Raw genomic sequence first — 22,230 nt, forward strand, 5'->3', positions numbered from 1 at the left:
AACATCAGGCACTCAACTGTAATTATATCATGTTTGAGATAATGGCGAGCAAAAAAAGATATGACAATGAGAAGCAGAGGCTGCGATTACCCTTCACAACATCTTCCAGCTCTGAGAGAGTGGCCATAAACTGCCTCTCCTTCAACAAGTGATTTGATTTTTATTATAGCAGTAGTTTCTAAATCTGATTCCTATGGAGAATATGAAGGAAGGATTTAAGCCTTTCCAAGGGCTCTCTAAATTTGCATGAGTCAAGAGTTGTGAGAAAACATTTTTAAGGCAAGGAACTTTTAACAGTGATCACTTCCTAGCAGTGACAGGATTATTCGTACCTGAATAGTTTATTTCCTAGGGCTCTCTAGTAAAACAAATAATATGGATAAATGCTCTAACACACATTTCCATTGCCAGCAAAGAATAGTTACTTCACCAAGCTCTGAAGAGCTATGATGAGATGCTGCATGGAGATACATTTACTATTAGAGTGCCTCTCCGCACGTTCAGTAACAGGCAATGCCGGCTGGGTAACTGATCAGTTACCTCATCCTCTTCAGCGCCGACGTGACTTGCCGCAACCCGACTGTCACAGTGCGTTTCAATTAGGTTTGATTCCCTTACCTAGAAAGGTCTGAAAAGCTAATTGGCACAGAGGTACTTCTGCCTCCCGGTTGCAGGAAGGTAAAATTATGCAGCAGACGGGGGAGAGGAAATACACAGGGTGATGATGTTTCCTACTGTCATTAAAATTTTAGGTAAATCTGGAAGAGTAGGGATCATTGTAGCTAGAGGTAAGGAGAGGAAGTAGTTAAATTTCTCCCTGACAGGGACAGGGTTTTATCTCAAAAATTAAAAATACCCTGTCTTAAGCAGAAGAGCAGTACTATGATACACTCAGGTATTTTGGAAACTGTTACTGCCAGTGAGCAGCTGGCAATAATATACTTTAAATGTCACATTTGGAAGAATTGATACATTATCCTTCTTCTTAAATGCAAACATTTTGAAAGATATATGGAGAATTCATGGAAAGCTTTCACTCCTGATGCTTGTAAATAATTAATTAGTAGGGATAATTTACTGCTTTATGTTAGAAAGGGTTTAAAAAAATCCACCCTTCTACTTTTTGCCAGTGGAAAGTAAATGCTAGATGAGTGCCTATGCTCATTTTCCAGTCTTACATCTTCCTATTCAGGACTGTAGAGAGAACTATTTTTTCATGCACTGCCGCTACCACCTAGTGTCATGAAAAATGCTAAACAGGATTTTTATTGTGTGTACTGAATTAATATCCCTGGGTACTTCAGCATAGTTGCTGTAACAGAAGACACAGCCATTCAGTTACAGTATTTGTTGTTACAGATTTCTAGTTTTGTGACAGGAGAGAGGGAAATAACCAAAAATAGTTTCAGGGCAGATCTTCTGGTTTGCAACTACACCATATGCCCACCACGCACAATATGTCTGATTATTCCAAAAATTGAAGTGTAGATGGTAAAACATGATGAATGAAATATATGGCTGGTATAGCACTACTGACTTCAGAGAAATTACACTAGCAACAAACCTAGCCCAATGACCTAACAGGTACATCTATTTTCAGGCACCTACTTGTAGCTGTTTGTCATTTCAGTACGTTTCTGTGTCACATCAGTGTAATTGAGAGGTTCTTTTCCACTCCTAGAGAGCTTCCAAACTGATTCTGAAACTAATTGAAAAATCACTCCTCTGTTTTTTCCTCTCAGTTTATGAAGAAATTGAGCCCGTCTGGTATATGTCCCTTTCATAACAGCATCCTCTGTGGGGCTTTAATCGAATCTGCATTCTAGCAAGATGCTCTGAGTTTCTGCTTGCTCTCTTACAAGTAAAAGCGTCCTTTTGTTCTCAGGGACACTGTTTTTATTAGATCCCTGTTAAGGGTATTAAAGAAAAGACTCTAGAAATAGTCTCTCACCATCCCTCTAAAAAGTTACATATCTGATTTATATGTTGTATATGAAACCACCGCACACATTCCACCCCATTAGGCTATGTGAGGACATGTAGCATAATATCATCCACCAGCAGGCTGTTACTTATTCTATAGTTCATAAACTGATAGACTTTAGGAGGCTTATGCAAAAGTGATTTAAATCCTAACGTTACAGCTGTCAAAAAACAATCCCCCCGCCCCCAAGAAGTAGCCCACAGAAGTGACAGGTTGCGACAGGGGCTTGCATCTGAAAAAGGAGGGATGTCTAAAGTTATTGGGAACAGACCAGAGAGGAGATGCACAGTGAAGAGCTTTGGCAGAAGTAAACGATGCCTTGTGAATAGCTTTTTAGCTTTTTCTTTGACAGAGAAATAGCAGTTTTCCTACTGTTGCATTTGCTTACTTAACTACAAGTCTACCCCAAATCCATCAGCATAAAAGGAAAGATTCTGACTGAATTCAGAGAGCTTTGGTACCAGATTTTTAACAGGTCTGTACTTTCTGCTTCATTTGCCTAATTCTCTTCTCTTTATTGCTGCTGGAGGAACACCACAGCTCCTTTGTCCTTCTCTCATAAGCTGAGTACTTGACCTTAGCAGAGTCTAGTTAGAAAAAAGAGATCTATAGCTTCTGTCTGGTTGTCAGAAAGATTAGCGTGAAAATCAGTTATTCAGGGACCCATGTTTGAACTTACCATACTTGTAAAGTCTTTCACCTGTTCCTTTAGAGCTCTGCCTGATCTTCTTTTTTACACCTTTTATTAAATCAGCACTAATAGATTTGATTATGAAGATGTCTAGAACAAAGAAAAAAAAGTGCCTTCATTCACTGACCTAAAACTAATTTTTAAAGTCTAGATGAGGGAGAGAAGCAGTGTGGAGCACTGAGATGGTCTGTGCTTTAGCAGGACCGAAGAACAATAAACCCCCCAGAAGTGTAAATCAGCAAACCCTGATCAATGGCTCCATGTCCACTTTCACCACCCAAAGATCTGGCCAAATGATATGAGCAGGTTAAACAAATCTTGGAGGAAAATGTCTTTTTTTTTTTTTTTATTTCATCTTTCAAACTCAATATAGCCAAAGTGGCAGATGATACTGCATGGCAAGCCAGTGGCAAGGCCAGATTCTGCATTGCTTCATTACAATAGCAAGCAGACAACTCTGTAGCTGTTCCCCTGTATTTTTTAAGGTTCATTTTTCTTGAATAAGGATGAAATTATCATCATAGTGCCATCTCTGTTGTTCTCATTTGACATTTCTTTCTGTATCAGTCATTCTCATTTTTATATGGAGAAATTCAAGACTGTTGTATAGACTTTTCCAGGAGGTTATGGGTCAGCTAGGGAGCAGAATGGGTTTTGGCATCTAAAATGCATGCAGGAACGCGGGCTTGTTGGCTTAAGTAGATTAGCAAGAAAGTAAAAATTTTAGCAGTGCTTAATGATATCAACAGTGACATTTTCAGCCAGTGTCCTAGAAAGACAGCTGTAGCAGTTCATGCTTCCCAAAGAAATAGTAGAGACTGTTTGCAAAGCTCAGGAACACAACTCTGCGTGATTTGAAGTTCATTCATGTTTGAGGAGGATTATTCTTGACCTTGTAAATCAAGAAAGCATATTTTTAAAAACAAAGTCAAAAGTGATAGAATAATTGCAGGAAGTAGTTTTAATGCACAGCCAGCTAAGGAAATCTTTTTTTGTTTTTTTAGCACAGTCACTGTTTTAAGAGACTCTTCTTTGACATCCCCAGAATTTCACAGGCTAATAATTAAAGTGAGCCAGGCAATTAAAGATAGTAGATAAAAGTAGCACACAAATATAAAGGAACATTTCTTGCTGAGGTACTAATGGAAATAATTAACTGTGAAAGTCAAGTAACAGTGCAGAACTCAATATATTCCAGCTCCAGGTTTTATTCAGAGACATTTTACTTTCATCCTCTGCTTTCATCTGCAGGGCGTATACAAGTTAGCGGCACTATCTTGAACTGAAGTAGGAGGTTCATCGCAAAAGTTAGTTTTAAAATGCAGATCTTTCCTTTTTTGTGAAAGTTCAGTCCTATTAATATAAAGTTGATTTGCGTTCTAGAATAGAGTAGTTAAATTAGTGCCTGGTATTCTGGTTTATTTAAGGAAACGCATTCTTCTACCAGCAGGTTTCAGAAAGGCTTCTCTGGCTGAGGAAGTGATCAGTGGAGAAACAAAAGTCTGTGCATTCCCAGTTTCTTCTGACCAATTCACACTTCACAGGACAAAATGGTAATGAGAGGACGAATTCTTAGCTATATAGGCATTGCTAAGGCTAATATCAATGTCCGGAAATTAATTTTCTTTTAGACAGATTTGTTTTTAACCCACTTCAAATGAACCAGAATCAGTAAAGCTGACTCAAATATTTTTGGTAAGCAATAAATTTGTCACGAAAAAGTCATCCCAAAGAGAGTTCACATTCAGGTCTAATTCAGTAAGTAGCTTTGACTGAAAAAGCGAACTAGTGGGAAGGGCAAAAAGAACACAGAAAATGCCCTCTGTGCAGCAGCTGAGTCTCTAGAATACTTCCCAGGGTATGGAGACCCTTCCTCACCTTCAGGGAATTTTGAACTTAGTTTCTGGACTATCTGCTTTTCTGCATTAGATGATTTCATTGTCTTCCCTTGACAATTTTTTACCCAATGTAAGCTGATCAGTAGAACAGGAGCTGTAGCATTCAAGCACTGTTGGTGCCCTAACCGCCAAGCTAGACTATCTTTCTCTACTGCTTACTGACTGAATGTACTTTATATAAAATGGAGGAGTTTCTGAAAGAGAAATCAGGATTTCCTTCGCCAAGGGTGCTAACTGGCCCTGTGGGTGTCACTTTCTCCTGGAAGCCCGGAGATGACAATTAAGCTCCCCCAGCCACAAGCTTGGCGGAGCAGTGGACCTTACGTCTTGCATTTCCCATGGGAGACTTCTGACTGCTTTACTCTTTCAGCATAGGTGGAAACATTGACCAAATCTAACTTTTCATTGTCTTTATTTTTTCTGTAAGTGCCCAAATGGAAAATGTTAGTTACTAGGAAATGCTTTTTTTGGTTCCTCATTTCAGTGGGAAGTCAAAATTTGTAGTTTTGCTTCACGTATGAAGTTTGTCAGATAGATGAAAGCATTGAGTATTTCTGCAACCCTACAGTCAGCAAGGGCTGGAACAGAAATATTGAGCTCCAAAACGCACACCTCTTCCACCTGAGCAGGAAGGATAACTGCTTTCATGGTATCAGTAACAGCAGGCATCCATTATTCGGTGGCAGACAAGCAAAGTGGGGGGATGTGGCAAACATTTTGTCATTGATTACATGTAACGTGTCAGAAAAGAGGGCAGCTCTCGGGCCTGCTGAGCTCCGTCTTGCAGAACTTAAACTGGCTGCCTTTATTGCAGGTCATTATTCACCATGACCATTAGAAAAAGAGGAAGGTTCGCTGGAAAACATACCGCAAGGGCCTGTGGGGACAGGGGTGATAGAGCACGTACTCTTTATTTCCTGCCTTCATTACTTGTTCTGTTTCTCCCACCGATAGCTGAATTTCTGTGATAAATGGCAGCATTGTGTATAATTAATACTGTGTATAGTTTGTAAATCAGTTTGTAATGTACTTAGACATCCTTTTAGATGAAAGGTACTCACCGCTATCTCTGTGAATCACAGGCTCCTGTCTTGTCAGGAGGTACAGTAAGGCATAAACTTTTTGCCACACATCACTTTCCTCCCACGCCTTGCAGTTTTACAAAAACAAGGCATCTCAGGAGTTCCATGTTTCATTTTTATATCATTAAACAAATCTTTACCTCTCACTCTTTTAATAATTTCCTTTGCCTTTCTTTTCCTCATCCTGCATCAGTCATATTAATTTAAACGGTGGAAGGTCTGTACAACTGCTAAAAAAAGAATGTCTCAATTCCTCTCCCTGTCCAATTCATATTTTATTATTCAGTCTACTGCTCAAGGTATTAATTGTTAAAATAAAATAGTGGCATCCATGAACATCATATCTGGATCTTTTAAAAAGTTTGCTAGTAGTTCAGATATTCATTACATATAGAAAGCTACTCAAAAAAGTGATGACACGCCAGTAAATGACATGAATCTTTTAAAGCCTGCTTTGGGTGGGAGAAATATTGTAACACATTGATTGTATTTGGATTAATGTGGTTCATCACTCTGTGCGATTTACAATGTTTTTCCATATAGTAGTTTTGCACTGGATTTGTGTGTCAGTCTCAGGAATGGTCAGGAAGCATAATATGCTTCTAGATCTGCCAGCTGCCTCCCTATTGTATAGGGGGTTTGCAACAAGCTGCAGACCCCACTGCGGACGTGCTTAGGGGCATCCAAATCCATCAGGTGTAGTCAGGTCTTGGAATACGCTCTCCTGATGTGCTATTTGAACACACTTTGGTTATTTGCCTATGTTTGATTTATTTCACTAACGATAAAGATTTTTGAACGGTGAATTTTGTCCAGGAGATATCGATCACTGTTTCTTTCAGGCTTTGCCAGATTTAAATGCTGAAATTAGTGTTATCATGGCTGCCTGGATTTAACGCTCCTGATGCAGAGCAGTGAATAGGACAAGTTCCTGTGTTTCAGCTACTGAATTCATTGTCCAGCATCCTACTGCAAACCCGTCTTCCTCCGTGGTTTTTCTTCATGAACCCGAAGTCCATCTTTGCACCATGTGTGACTTGGCTGTAACTCCTGTTCCACCAGCCCAGGCAGGCGATCAGTGGTCTCTCCGCAGAGCAGGGGCAGAGTAAGTAGGCTGTGTGGAGTAGTAACATCACAGCTATACCACCCCAGCCCAGCCCGCGAGTTCTCTGGACCCCATTTGCCAGAGCCCTTCAGTGTCAAATGCCATATTTTGAACCTTTTTTTTCCAGAGCCACGATGCATCTGTTATTGCCCGAGTTTTTCGGTGGAAACAAGCATACTGTTCAGCTGGTGCTCGTCCAGGTTAGGAAGGTGGTTACATTTTTAGAACTTAAATTGATATTTAGCATTGATTGTTTGGATGAGGGCTTTTCAGTAACAAATATTGCTTAATTATTGCCTCAGATTGGAGGCGAGTTATTGTTTTCTGACATCAGTTTCTGAAGCTTGTCTCTCTGAAACCTTGATTTTCTCCCACCAAAGTATTGACAGATGGAAAAAACACATTTGTTATGGAGATTAATTTGTTAGTATATGTTCTCTATACCTTATACCGAGAGACAGCTGAGCAGTAGGAGTTAAGTGGTAAGTCCATAACAAAGATACATGCTAACAGTGGAGAGCTGTTATCGTACACAATCAAAACAAATAGATTTTTGTCATTACTTTGATTTAAATGGAACAAGATAATATACATTTTAGCCAGCTCTTTTTGTGCTATTTTTGTAATGATGTTGATACAGTCATGAATAATTTTCTATGAGCTTAAAGTACAAGAGTGATTTCCCACAGTAATCAAAGCAATGTTACCCTGATAAATTCCTCTTGCAACGTCCCCATGTATCACGACAGGCGAAGTACGCTGTAGGCCTCAGCCCTAGTGAATGAAGTAATTTAATGGTTTTATATTTTATTTTATGTCATTTAAAGTTTATTTATGCAGCACTATGGCTGACAAAACTTTTATCAGGCCCTGATACTGCAAAGACACCATGTCATTGCAGACATAGGGTTGTCATCTTTCGCTCTCTGACATAGTTTGCAGTTATGTGAAAATGTGGATAATTAAATTGTACATGAAAACTTTGTATCCGTTTCTAAGGACTTTGTGCATTCAGAGTCGGTGTATGGGTAATTTTCAAATTATTCTAAATACACAGAAATGTACTTTTGAAAGATGTATTTTTTTTATGCCATTAGAGGCTGTGAAGGACATGGTGGGGAAAGATAGGCAGCATCACAAGCTACAGCTCTGTTGTCATCTCCTAGCTGAGATTTTCCACTCCATTGTGCCATTTCTCAATCTCTGCAATGGCTGCTAATCAAATTCTAACAACGTGGTGTTTGACTTGATCAGTTGAATGACTAAAGTGACTGTTTTTCTGGTTGTCATGTTGTCATATGTTTGAATTGCTCTATTCTTAACTTGATTTGTTTTTTTTTTTAATATATGTGAAATGATTTGGATGCGTTTCACATACAGAAGAATAACACAGCTGGTGAGGGGGCGAGGAAGAGTAAGCTGTAGCTACCAAAAAAAGGGGATAGCTTTTATCATATGCCATTATGTAGAGAGTTCTTGTCTTCAAACCACATCCTATGCAACTCTTCATCCTTTGTCTAAAAGATCTGCATGCCTAAATGTGTCCTTTACAGAAGGCAAAAAAAAATAAAAATCTGTTAGTGTCCTGCCTTGCAATGATAGTAATTCTGCTGAAACGAAGTAGAATTAATCCTAGTGTAATGATGGAATTAGAACGAGCACCAGCTTAAACAATTGTCTTAGGCATCCTGGGTCTAGGTTCGATCTCATATTCCATGAACTACAGAAGGAAAGGACTGTGGTCAGAAATGATCAAGCAGAAAATCTCTCTGAAACTGTGTTCTTGCATGGCACCTTTATGGCCCTCCATCAGAAACACTGGGCAGGTGAGAAGGCAGGAAACTGGGTAAACTTCAAATCATATTTAGGCTCAGAAGCTTATCCCAATCTGACAGCTTCTGCAGAGTGCTTTGATCTCTAGCAAGTTCTAAGGGGAAAAAAAAAGGAGTTTTTAATATCAATACCTAAGGAGTTAGCCTTCCTGCAGCTTCCATATGCTCTCCTGCTATGCTCCTAATGAATGAAGCAAAATCTAGGGTTGAAACCTGTATTACAGAAGCTAGTGGGGGCACTGCTATTGAGTTCAGTAACTGCAAACTCACGCTTACATAATTTATTTAATTATCAGCACTTTCTAAGGAGAAAGTTTTAAGTGGCTTTCTTCAAGCTGTTTAGAACCTCTTACACATGACAAAATTTCTCTTTTGAAATAAATGTCAGAATTTTGCAACTGTTTATGACAAGAATTAATTCATCGACAAAATGCTTTTATTGTTGAGAAATACTCCTAAAAGAAAGCACAGAGAAAAGAAAATACAAAATATTGCAATACTAGTTAATTGTAAAAGTGTTTTTTTGAAACCAGATGAAGAAAAATTAATAGAAGCACAATAGAGCATGTGGAGCATATAATGTCAGAGTATGTTCTGAGGTTTTTTGGGGGAAATCAGAATTTTGTAGTGCTAGCACAGCCCAGAGCAGCTCTGTAGCCTGACCTGTGCACTCAGTGCCCCAACTCGCATCATGGGAATGGCTGCACTGTGATGTTGGCTCCTCTTCGCAGGACGGCTTCATCCATCGCAGAAGGAGCTAGGTTCAGATCAGGTGAAGATGGTGGTTCTCCAGACAGTGAGCAGTAGACCTTACCCAACGTTGCTGTGGGTGCGAGAGGTTTACTCAGGTTCACAGAAGGAACTTTGAAGAGAGATCTGTTGCAGGTTATTATTATGGCAAACTACAGTAAGCCCAGAAAATCCCCCAGGCCAAAAGTGGTTTGATGCGGGATTAGTAGCAGGGGAGAGATTTCATATGCTTGCCCTGTCCTTACTCTTCCCTTCATGTCTACTTAGGGCTGTGCATGAGACACAGTATTGGGAGAGCTGGAGGTTTGGTCATAACAAGCAGGGCTGCGTGCTTCTGTTGTAAAATGTAAGTGCTGGCATAGTATAAGTAATGTTTTAATTTTATTTCATGAGAGCTATTTAAAGATTTTATGCCAATTTATGCACAACTAAGCATGAAATAGAATACATATTTCAGAAAATTTCATGCTGTGAAGTGCTATGAAGGAGGTGCCTTCCTCCTTAAAGTGTTACATGCATAACAGATTTGTGAATAGTGATGGGGGCCGTCGTTGAATACCATGCACTGTACATGATCCTATTATAAGTGTTCTATAAAATGCAAAGGCTAATAAGCAGCAAGGCAGCAAAATACTGAAGCATAACGCTGAATATGTGAGTGATTTTGTGGAGGTTAATAGGAGCACTCATATTCCTTGAACGATCATAACAGCTGCTCTGGAAAATGATTGCAAAATGCCACTCTTGTTCTTGGCAGGTCTGTGCCCTGTGTTTATTCATAAACACAGCTGTTTAATATTAGATACAAAAGTAAGTTTCTCATTGTTTTATTGTCGTCAACCCTGTAGCTTTGGGAAAGTGATCTGGATGAAGCACTTAAACAGCGAGGCAGAGAGTTTCTTACTGAAAGAAAGAAACATTTTTTTAACTTTCTTACTTTACTGATTTTACTTTTTCCCTTTGGAAAAAGTCCATGTCATTTCCCCTTATAGAATTACTTCCAAATTTTTGATCTAGGAGAGAAATTGCTGTAAGTCTGCAGTACAGGTACAATGCATAGAATAAAACCACTGATTCTGGCTAATTTTTAATGTCATGTTTGACTTGTTATCATAGAGTGGTTGAGACTGGAGGGGGCCTCTGGTGATTCTGTAGTCCAAACCCCTGCCCAAAGCAGGTTCTCTCAGACCTGCAGGTTGCTCAGGACCTTCTCCATTTGGGTTTTTAATATCTCCTAAGATGGAGACTCCACAGACTCTCTGGGCAACCTGTGCCAGTGTTTGACCACTCTCATAGTAAAAAAGTAAATGAAACCTCCTGTGTTTCAGTTTGTGCCTATTGCCTCCCCATCCTGTCACTGGGCACCACCGAAAAGAGCCTGGCGCTGTTTTCTTTACTCCTTCCCATCACATATTTATACACATTGCCAAGCTCCCTCCTGTACCTTCTCTTCTCCAGGCTAAGAAATCCCTTTTCAGGAGCTCCCATCAAGTTCCAGCAACTGCTTTGGAGCCATGGTCTTCACGGAGCTGAAGTACTGTTGACTTTGGTGGTTGTGTGAACTGCAGCGGGTCCCAGATCACAGCTGTATTTGGAGTTTGTCAGGAATACCGATCCCTTTCGTTCACAGCCACAGTCTTTCCAGTTCAGCAGAAGCCTAGAGCTATTGCGTGAATCAAACGTCTGCCACTGCCAAAGGCATCTGCACTTCTCCCCCAGCTCCAGCTTACTTCAGGCTCAGCAGAAACCTGGAGCACTTGCTGATTTACAGTGTCTAGCCTCTGTAAGGTGTAAGGCCAGGAGCTAACCTGAGGAACTCGGTTTTCCTCGTTTTGGTGACATAGAAGGCAGTATAGTCCTGTAGGCATAGACCTGGCTCCTAGGCTTTCTATGTTACGTGACCATAGGATTGAAGGAGAGCTTTTTCTGGAATAGATACTCATTTCAGTGTTCAGGGTTATGCATTTATGAACTATGCCCAAAAGCTCTGGACCAGGGACTGTGAAGCACCCATTAGTTGCAGGCAGGTGAAACAGGATCCAAAGTAAACCAGGGACATTAAAGCCCCGAGTAGCCATTGAACACCTTACCCTTTTCCGTGTATGTCTAGGTAGAGTAGCAAAAAATGTAAATGGTGCTCCCAAGGCCTAACTCACTTCTGGTTCATTTCTCTATGCACACTCTGCATCTTTACATTGTTCTGTAGGAAAACACATTCTGAGATTTCCCCAGAGGAGAATGCTTTTTATTAGATTGTTATATCTGTCTGCTGACCCTAGACAGAAGTAGGAATTATCATTTAATGTGAGGAACTGTTAAGCTTATCCAGCAGAGACATGGCATAAAAAAGCGTTTTGCTTACATTATTTTTGTACTTTAAAATCATTTATCCTTGGCATGTAATTTAGAAAATAGGGTTTGATGACTGTTGGTAATTGCCTGTATTTTCTGTGATCAGTGTGTGTAGTGTTCAAAATTGATGTTGCTAATTAAATAACAGAAACAGGAACCAAGAGTTAATTGCAGTCTGTGCAGGTTGCCCCTCAAGTGTTTTGTGTCACCTGGTAAGTCTCAGCTCATTAGCAGAAACAAAGTCAATAAGTGTTTACAGACCTGGAAGCAGCTGGAGAGTTACAAAATCACCATGTCCCATAGAAGCTGTGTGCATGTGAATGTGTGTGGTCATGGTCGTGGTCATGCTCCTGATCACCAGCATGAGCGACACGTTAATGAATTGAAAAGCGGTACAAAATGTCAGCCTACATGTAGTTCTCTCTGTTGATTACCGTGATACAAGATATAATAGCTGAATTTTACCACCTCTCTGACGTGGCTATGCAGCTTCTAGTTGGTTAAGAGGCCGAGTAGGCATTGTATTCACATAACCTTAGCCTGCATGTTGTCCTGGGAGCATCTATTCACTCAGTGATCAGATAGAAACCTTGACTCACCTTCTGAGTCACTCCTTTTAAAAATATATTTCTTTGCGGGTGAACTACATACGCTTTTCCAAGATTTGTATTGTCTTGAGTTTAGGCATATTAAGTGCATGATGTTCAGGTGAACTTCACCTGAATCACCTGGTGCGTCTGACCTACCTTATTGTTTATCCCGTGTTCCCTGATTCTGAGTTACCTTCAATCTTCTGTGCTATCTTCAGGCTTCTGTATGACTTTGTGTGGCTCAACAGACCTCTAATAAGGATGTTGACTAGCACAGAGCTCGGAGCAACTTTCTGAAAGAGGTCATCTGCTCCAGCGTATTTACAGGTTTACCCTTCTACTTGCTCTTTCAGCATCCAATGCTGAATCCATTACTTTTGGAATGGAATATATACAGTATACATCACATTACTATCACCCCTTGATTTCTTATCCCTCAAAAAATCTCTAGAAGTGGTTCCTTCTTTCTTTTCTCTATCATTATGAGAATTTTGCCATCTCAGTGTGTATCCCTGTTGATATTTAAACAAAAAAGGCTTAAGTAGACTTAAATCTCGTGGCCCTAGATATCCATTGATAGTTTTTCTTCCTTTAGTCATTGCCAGCAGTTCATGTGACTTTTTTTTTCCCGTTACAGTATTTACATGGTTATCTAAAGGGATAGAAATTAGCCTTCTTCACAGAAACATAATTTCTGTTATTCTATTTCTAGTCTTTTCACAAGCTTTGCAGTTTTCTTCATAAGGAAGCACTTTGGGTTTTCACAAATTGGGAATGTCTAGATGTCAGCACTCTCTGGATTTGAAAGCTGTGCAGCAGGCGTTCCTAGAGGGCCAGAGCATATTTGTAGCTCACAAAGTTTTTCTGTGTCTCTCCTAAAGGGGCTTTTTAATTGTGGCCATACTCAGCCGAACTATTTACAAGTCGGAGCTGTCGTGGGCAGACTATCTTTCCAGATCTGTGGGACATGTGAGACAAGAGCCTTAGGCTGGGGTAGCACTGCCACTGCCACAGTCAGTGTTTCCAGAATTCAAAGCAGCCCGCAACTGGATTTGCACTGCGGATAGACGGCAGCCCCAGCCTGAGGTCATATTCATTATGAGGCTCTTTAGGAAACCCTGATTTACAACCTTTTTATAGAGAGGGAACTCATATCCAGAAAGACAAAATTAATGGCACTACAGAAGTGCAGATATCACTAATGGTGTGAAATGATCCCTTTCATCAAGTTTATTTAATGAAATTTGAATGCTGTAGGAAAAGATGAGTGTAGAATTCCCACTGGGGAAGCAAACTGGATTGATAACATTAAATCTGAATTTGCAGTTCTCTTCCCGTTTTTCCAAGTTTCTAAGCCACTCTGTTATTGCTTCTTAGTACCAGCTCTCATCCTCTACCTTCCCATTATTTCAGCTCTGAACCGAGAATGGCACTGCTGCTTCTCTTTACATCCAGATGTAATACTCTGTCAGTCTAAACATCCACATGCCCTACTAGTAATTAAAGCTCTACATGTGTTCTATTGTACTTGAAGTTTGAACACATGGCGTTAAAAAGCCTCATATATCCAAATAGTCATCATCCATAAGGATATAGAGACTGTCAACTAGCAGCTTCTTTCTTGTACAAAAGTTTTGTGAAAAACATCTTTAAATGACAAAAATTGTCAGCTTTCTTATGTAGGTGTACATTCTACTTTCTTTTACTAATTCAGCTCAAAAATTAAAATAAAATTAAAATTAAAAAGGTTTGAGTCACTGAATGAAGATTCGAATTTTTGACTTAAATTGCAAAATGGTTGTTCAAGTAGAAGATTAAGTCTATTTGGACTCCTACAAAATGGAAAGGAGTTATTATTTGTTAATTGCATTTTTCAAAATATTTTTGCGACTGGATTTTTCTCATTTGTGAGCTGCTCTATGGTCTGTGTAATCTATATGTGAACTGTTAGTGCAGAAGACAGAGGAGAAGACACAGAATACAGAATTACAATGAAATTTAAGAAGTTCACAGTTAGTTGAAAGATTACAGCTTAGAATCTCTAATCACAGTCTAATTTTAAAAGACTGATGAGTCATAAATATGTTTTCAAATTATATTAGGTAAAAAAAGACACCATTCAGCTGACATGACAAAGTTCCCATCTTATTCAGGTTATGCAAATAATTTAAATGCTTGTCTTGTATTTTGCATATTAGTTATGTAATATATTGTCATGTCAATTAATTGCAAAAGTTGTTCTTAATAAAACAGAAGAATCTTTAATGGTGTAGAATACGGGCTTCAAACAGAAAAGAACATAACTGATGAAGTACATAAAAATAACTCAGGATGAAGTACATAAAAAAACCTTAGATTCAGTGATTTGTAAATGATATATGATTCATTTGTAAATGATATATGGGAAGTCCTCTGTTTCTGTACTTTAAAATCTATGTAAATCTTAAAATTTTGGACCTTTGTTAGGGTTAGAACACTAACATTTTCTGACATAAAGTATAAAGAATAACCCCAAAGCCTGGAAAATGAGATAACGAGGGATGTTGGCCAGAATTCTGTGTTGGGTGTCCAAATCTTTATTTTTACTTATAGCTTTGACATTATATACCTTCTTCATGTTTGTAAGATAAGCACTTTGCCATGACGCGCTTCTGTTTCTTCAGACGTAATGAATATTCTTAATCCCCACTGTTAGATCCTTTGGTGTGCCCACATGAAAAGAACTACAAATGTAAGCTCAGAATCATTTTTTTATTACTACAGTGTTCTTTCTCCTTGCATCCTTGCTCTCCCTGTCACCCAGCATGACATAAAACCCTCACTGTGTGTTTGAAATTGTTTAGGAAGAATACAAGCGATTCTGCATTTAACGGAGGAGACACCATACTGGACCATGTTATACCTGCCTGACAAAAAAGACTTGACCCAGGAAATACAATGTATGCAACAGTAAGGGAAGAAATAAAATTACCGTATGGATGACCAAAAGACGTTAATACAAATAACAGTACCGACTTTTACAAACTCATGCTGTTGGTTAGATCAATGTTGCAGCTGTCTAAAATATCTCTCAGGAGATGCATACCAAGTAATTCGGCAGGAGCTGCTTCAATCTTCGTGGGGCTAGTGAGCTCTTGTTAAACACAGGCCCTGCTCTTTGCCTCACTTGCGGAACATCACTTCATGTACCTGTTTGCACAGATCTGTGATGACGATGAAAGCATCCCTTCTGTACAGTCCTGTTCTAGCAGGACACAGGGAGAGCCGCTGCCCCCCGGCGGTGTTCTCCCAGGGGAACGCACCTCAGCAGGTCTGGGAATGCTTACGTACCTGCCGGAATAGCTGGCGGTGAATGGATGGGATTTGCTTTCCTTTCAGCTGGCTTATAAACATCCCTGATTAAGGCAGATGAAAATGAGATGCCTAAAGTCCTGCACGTGAATGGGACCCTGGCAGCAGAGGCTGATCGGCTCTCAGGAAAATAAAAGATACCAGAAAGTTATTGAGGGACAGACATAGGTCTGTTAAATATGACAGGCCGTGTTGATGGGAGGATAAAATGGCTTGTGTGTAGACGGACAGAGATGAATTTTACTGAGTGGGTTTTGTCTAGCATGGCAAATATGAAGCACATGTTTATGGAGTTGAACAAAGACTTCTCCCTCATATATTCCTGTATCCTGTGACAAGAGGTAGATGAAGAATTGAGGGCAAAAGGGTCTCAGCTATGATATTCAGCTTCACTGATTTTATTTCCCTCATTGCTTGCAGTACCAATTTGTGGAAAAATCACAACTGAAAAAAAAAATCATATTTTGAAAACCTTTTTGCTACAATGACAGAGAATATTTAAGAATGTTTACCTTCCTCTTGCTGTTTCCTTTGCTTAAAACACTCAGATTTCTTTAGAAAATGGTAATTTTGATTTTTTTTTAAATTTTATTTTCCTCTCTTCCCTTCAGTCATTTAATTGTGCAATTTCTGGAAGGTTTTCTGGGAATGTTATATTTTAATGGGAAAAAGATCATGGAAACAAGAAACTGTAAAAGCTGTTTAGTTATTCCTACATTTCTTTGCTCATCCCAGTGTGAGGTTGTTCCATTTTATTGTCCATTATTTTTGTTCAGCTTTGTTTCAGCTAGTGAAATGAACATTCCTCCACTGCTATAGACAAAATCTAATGATGAAGCTGGTAAGGCAAGTTTGTTGGTTTTAGTTCTAACTCAGAAAAAAAGGCAGAGGAGGGATTAGTTGACAGACTGAGGACGAGCCCTGCCAACCCTAATGACCTTGGCAATCAGCTACCACGTTAGCAGTAACCTACCACATTTTTCACTGAGGTAACACACCACCCTGCTGCTTTGATCAAGCAGTAACGGTGGTTTCTGGATGTCCAGAAATCCTGTGAGCACGTATATAGAGCAATTGTATTGCTCTTGTACGACTCATCCAGGTTGTTCTGGTGAAGCTGAACTTGCTGCTGCTGCATGCAAAGCCACGGTAGCAATGTTAGGGTTGAAATGGTGCTGAGCCCTTTGCTGTACACCTCCGGTGCTGCGTCGCGCCGTCCTGTTGGGTCGTGTAGTGGGTCTACACCCTCGTGTTGAGTTGTATGGTAGGGTCTCTGCTGTGCAGGGCTGACAAGAGAGGGGCTGAATGCACATAATATATACATTCAGACTGCTGCACAACACTGTGGCTTCTCTGTCTTTGGAGGAGTGAGAGACGGGACGCGAGAGCAGAACAAAATACACGATTTGCCAGCACCGTGTGAAGAGAAGGGAAAGCACAACAGGGACGTGGAAAGTGAGGGCAGTGCAGAAATAAAGCTCCTTCAAGCTCTCCGGTAAATTCACATCTGCATCTTGGAGAGGGTAGCGCGCGCGTAGTCCGGCCGTGCTGGGATCCGTCGAGTTTGCTCCTGCGCACGGACCAGGCGTCGTTCGGGGCTCGCGCGTCCGCGTTTAGGTGGGTGCAGAGCTGCCCCGGGAGCAGCCGGCGGCTCCCAGGCAGTCATACGGGCGTCAGTGGGATAATGTCAGCGGATTTTCTTCCCAGAAGCATTTGCTGGTTAGGACCCTTCGCAAAACGGATTTCTGCCTTATCACAGCTAAAAGGAACAAGACTTTGTAAATGATAGATCATTGAGATATTTACTCAAAGTCAGCTAAAAACCAGTTGCTCCCATTAGACGTTGTGTATAGAAAATAGACAAAAGCCACAGTTGCCAATAAAATTCCTGTCTTTCTCTGCATGATAGTGTCAAAAAAAGTATAACATATAAATATACAAATTTAAATTCTGTTCCTCCACTTTTCCTAAGGCTTTGTAGCTTTTTGTTTTGTTTTGCTTTTACACTTAACTTGTGAACTTGTTTAAGTAGACACACCTCCACTGACAAATTTAGGCCCTAAGATTTAGCTGTATACTGACTGAAACAGAAGCCATACAGCTTTTTATTAACAGGCATAGATGCTATCGCTGTGTCTCTTTTCTGGGGAATAAGGTAGATGTCCTGGGTTTTTTATGACGTCTGCGAGCCGTCTTGCCATCATTTGCAGGACTTGTGTTTTGATATGACAGGTATACCGCAGATACTGCTCTGGATCGGAGCCATACACTCGGTTTCTGAGAATTTGAGTATTTCTTCCCAGGTGTCTCTTCCCGCCGGCACAGAGCAGCAGTCACAGAACCACCGGGAATCTCCCGGGTTTCCAGGGTGCAGGAAAAAGGCAGGAGATGTGCATAAAGGTGCACTCGCTGCATTCGTACAGAGGAGCACTACCTCTCAAACACAAATGGCACTGTTTGTGGTCGCTTGGGGAAATCTGGAAGATTACTTCTTGTATATTTAAAGAATATTGTTAAAAAATAAGAAAGAAAAAAAAAAAAAGGAAAAGGAAACTTCACCTGCCAAACTTGCAATTGCTATTTCTCATGGAAAGGAATATGAATTATTTTGCTTTTGCGTGCGAGAATGAGAGGACAGCATGCATACGGTTTTTAATATTCTCCTTTAAGGGTGATCAGTTCTGAGGATAAAAAGGGAAAAAATGCATTTTTCTCATTCTAAACATCTGAGGTTGGCTTTGACAGCTGTGTTCCTGTTTAACAAAAATGAACACAGAATGCTCTTCTGATCGTAAACATAAAAGACAGAAACTGCAGATCCATGAATGGGGCTCTGTCTCCCAGTCATTTTAGAGCAGTAATATCCCATAATACAAGGCAGCACAGCTTCTTCATCTTTGACCTCACAAGTGGAGTCATCTCTAAAGAAAAGTCCCCCAAATAAGCCTGAAAGCCATTTTCTGTAACTTTTTCCCTAATGGTTGAGTCAGAAAAGTTGTCCTATATTAGGACATTTGGGGCACAGTGTATGTATCACATTTCCAAAGTCAGAAACCCTAATCTTGGGCTGCTGGTCGAAAACCCAGTATTGTTATTAGCTTTAACAGGAATCATTGAGGTAAAATTCTCCTTAAATCGTTGAAGATTTTGTGTTAGTGTTCTCCCTTAAGCTGTGCCTTCTCTGTTCAGTACTAGACAGAAGAGGAGAATCCTTCATCTGCCCAGCTGCTCAGGAGAAAGGGAATTTGTACCTCATAGCCTCTGAAATACATTTGGTATTAGCAGCTTCAGGAGGTCAAAAATCCTGAGACAGTTGCCAAAATCAGGAGGTTGTCTTTTCATCTGCTTTCTGGTTTCTGAGCTTGTAGGATTGAGACAATCATTAATGGTTTTGTTGAAACTTTGAGACAAAGGGACATATCCAGTCACATGAATCCATGACAGGATAAAATGCAAAGTAACACAAGTTTTGTCTAAGAAAAACCGCAGGTCCCCCAGGGTTTTGCTTGATTTTGCTTAACTTTGTTTCAAGTTCGTAATAGTAAAAGGAACTTAAGGCAGAAATTAGGAGGGTGCCTTGCGTTGTCTGCACTCAGTTCATATGGATCTGGAGTGCTGAAGTAGGTAGGGGAAAGCCAGTGATACAAGTTTCATTCCAGTAATTTGTGATTATGGTGATGAAAATGTCTATAAACAAACTTCAGTGGGCTAAAAGGCTGAAAGCAGATAAAGACCCAAAACATACTGGTGAACTGTGTCACACTAAAGAGCCCTTGTTGTTGGACATTTGTTTCCTGAAAATGGGATCCTGATCTCTCAAGAGCTGAGGTGTAGGAATCACTTCTTACTTTGAAAGTCTTGGCTGTGTTGGACAAATAATCCAGACTGTCCTGGGACACGAGCTGTATTCAGGAATTGCACAAGAACAGTCCTTTTTGATTCCAGTTGAGCCAAATGTATTTTAAGACCTTTTTTTTTTTTTTTTCCCCAGATGTATTTCAAATTTTCTTCTTCATATGCCCAGGAACCACAGAGATCTATGATTATGTGAAAAAGGGAAAGCATTTGCCTCTTTCTACAACATTGTCATTGTGCATGTTCAGGCAGATTTTGCTTGGCTGAAACTACAAATAAAAATTGTCTCTGAAAATAAATGCATGAGAAAGCTAGGACGTCAGCAGTACTGAAACCTTACTTTGATTTTCAAAGCAAAGAGAAGGGTTACTAAGGAGAGTAAGTCAGTGGGAGTCTTTTGGCCACATCAGTTCCCGAAAGATGTGGAAGTTGCTGTTTTGTCTTAGGGTTATAGTTTTGTTCTTTATTATTTTGTAAGGTTGCATACATATATATATGTCTGCTACAAACTAAATTTAAAATTCTGGAGATAAAAAGAAAAGGATGATTTTGGGATGGTTTTTTATGTCTGTCATTTTTCTGGAAGGCATTTTGATGTATTGAGAACCATTTTACAAAGTCATAACAGGAATTTAAACTTAAGTAACTAAGAATTGTTTGAAACATAAAACTAGCCGAAATGAGGGTTCTACAAAAGGAGCAAGGAGAAACAATACTGGTGTTCTGGCATTTAGAGCTTTACGTTGGCTCTACCTAGAGATTTAATAATTAGACACAAAAACCAAATGTGTTATAAAGCACTGTGCTGAACAGGCTCAAAAGGGTCTGTTTGCTCTGAGGATTACAGCTGGCTTTGGGATGATGAAATAGGATGTGACTGGTACAATCATGCTGTGCATGAAAGTTGTACCGGACATAATAGCACAATGCATTTCTTTTGTAATGGAAGGAATAATTTTTTTTGCTAATATTGAATAAGGACAGATAGGACAATTTTATGGAGCTCATTACACATGCCTCTCAAAGAACAAAAAGGTTGAAATAGCATTCAGCTGAGCTCTTCCAGCTCTCCTTGTGTTTCCACCTCTCTGTATTGTCTTGTGCTTTTCCATCATCTTGTCCTTTTCAACTGCCTACCATGAGGGAGGAGGGCAGGGCGAGGTGGATGGAGGAAGGAAAAAGCCTAGAAAACTATCAGAGCTTTGGAATGAACTTCAGCTGTTATTTTAAAAAAACTGAAATACTTTGTGATGAAGTAAATCCCAGTCCTTGAGGAAATGCAGCACCAAATTAAAAAGACAGGAATTGACTTTTGGGGGCAACGTTAAAATTATCTGTGAAAGAAGTTGAAAGGTTCCGTCCTATATATCTGGCCCCCATCTTCTTGCTAAAATATATAAAATCCTGTGAAACACTCAAATACTATTGTCCCCATTTTATAGACATAGAACTGAGGCAGATTTACTGAGGCAGACTTGCTAAGGCCAGAGGCACAGCAAAATTTTGGCCTCTCATCCCTACTAGTAATCAATTTGGAGTAATTGCAAATGCTCCCAGCGTAGTACTCTTTAAAATAGATGTAGTACCATTGTGACCGATTTTTAAAAAAGGAATAATATACTTCCACATGCAGGAGAAAACTGTCTCCTTCCGTCACTAGGTACTTAAGTTCCCCAAGGTGGTGAAGCAGAAAGTTCTCTCTGTCCCAAAGAAGCTCTAGAAAATCAGCCACAAAGTCCCACAGAACTCCGGCAGCCTCCTGCCCCTCTCCTTCCTCCTTCCAAAGGGCTCCACCAGTACAGAGACCTTCTGGGACTGGTATTATTCAATGACAAGGCTACGTCGAACTCGTGTCCCACGGACAACAGATAACCTTTCCTTCCCCTCCCGTACACCCCCTCAGCAATGACAAGCATACATCCCATGGGCATTTAGGGTATGGGATTCTGCAACCCTCTGACTCAGAAAAAGTCCTGTTAACTTTACTGGGCTCTGGATAAGGTTATTCTCCTGCTGAGGTGGGGCTGTGGGATGGTGGGTCTCATACAATCTGTAGTACATCAGGTGTTTGGAAGCTGCACATACTTTCTGACTTCCAAATATATAATGCATGATTAATGCATTAATGATACCATAGGAAAGAGGTAAAGGCAAATGAGTACAATGAGCGTTGAGAGGACAGTCTAACACACACTCTCAGACTGTCACCCCACTAACTACATCACATTGTGGTACAGGAATGACCCACGGGACTCGGAAGCCAGGAGAATGAAATAACCCACCTTCTGAGATTTCCTTCAGAAGAAAGATAGAAGACTATTCTGCGTCTTCTCATTAAATGTGATCAGTAAATCCACATTACCTTGTGACACAATGGTGTCAAATGACACTGACCCTTATCTTTGCTAGGAGACTGCAAAGCCCAGAGATTAATGCAAAACATAGGACTGATAGAAATCAAAGCGTGCCTCTTGAAGACAGGCATTAACAAACCTTATCCTTAATAGGCTGAATGCATTCTCATACGCTTTAATCATCCATGAAGGTCATGGAGTCTTTCTATAGCTGACTGACTCACTGTCCAAGTGCCTGCAAAAGCTCAGCCAGGGAATCCTGGACAAAAGCCAGACCTCACAGATGGAGCGTTTCTCACTCTTGTGTTGGTGCTTCCTACAGAAGTGGTCAAATCAGCCCCAAATCAGCTGATCTCATTTGAGAAATTAGTTCTTCTCCCTGCAAA

General features: G+C 40.1%; 1 protein-coding gene across 4 annotated transcripts in view; it reads left to right on the forward strand.

Annotated features, from left to right (window-relative positions):
* Window positions 1-22,230, forward strand: part of PTPRR (protein tyrosine phosphatase receptor type R) — a 154,757-nt gene that overhangs the window by 46,973 nt on the left and 85,554 nt on the right. The window contains exon 2 of one of the 4 annotated variants that reach the window (XM_030003012.2): window positions 4,126-4,228. The exons of the other annotated variants lie outside the window; for them this stretch is intronic. Coding sequence (XP_029858872.1) covers window positions 4,226-4,228 — 3 coding nt within the window. The 5' untranslated portion in view covers window positions 4,126-4,225. The remainder of the gene's footprint in view (window positions 1-4,125; window positions 4,229-22,230) is intronic. 4 annotated transcript variants of the gene reach the window in all.

This window comes from Aquila chrysaetos, chromosome 26 (genome assembly GCF_900496995.4).
Source record: "Aquila chrysaetos chrysaetos chromosome 26, bAquChr1.4, whole genome shotgun sequence".
In the NCBI taxonomy this organism is placed as follows: Eukaryota; Metazoa; Chordata; class Aves; order Accipitriformes; family Accipitridae; genus Aquila; species Aquila chrysaetos.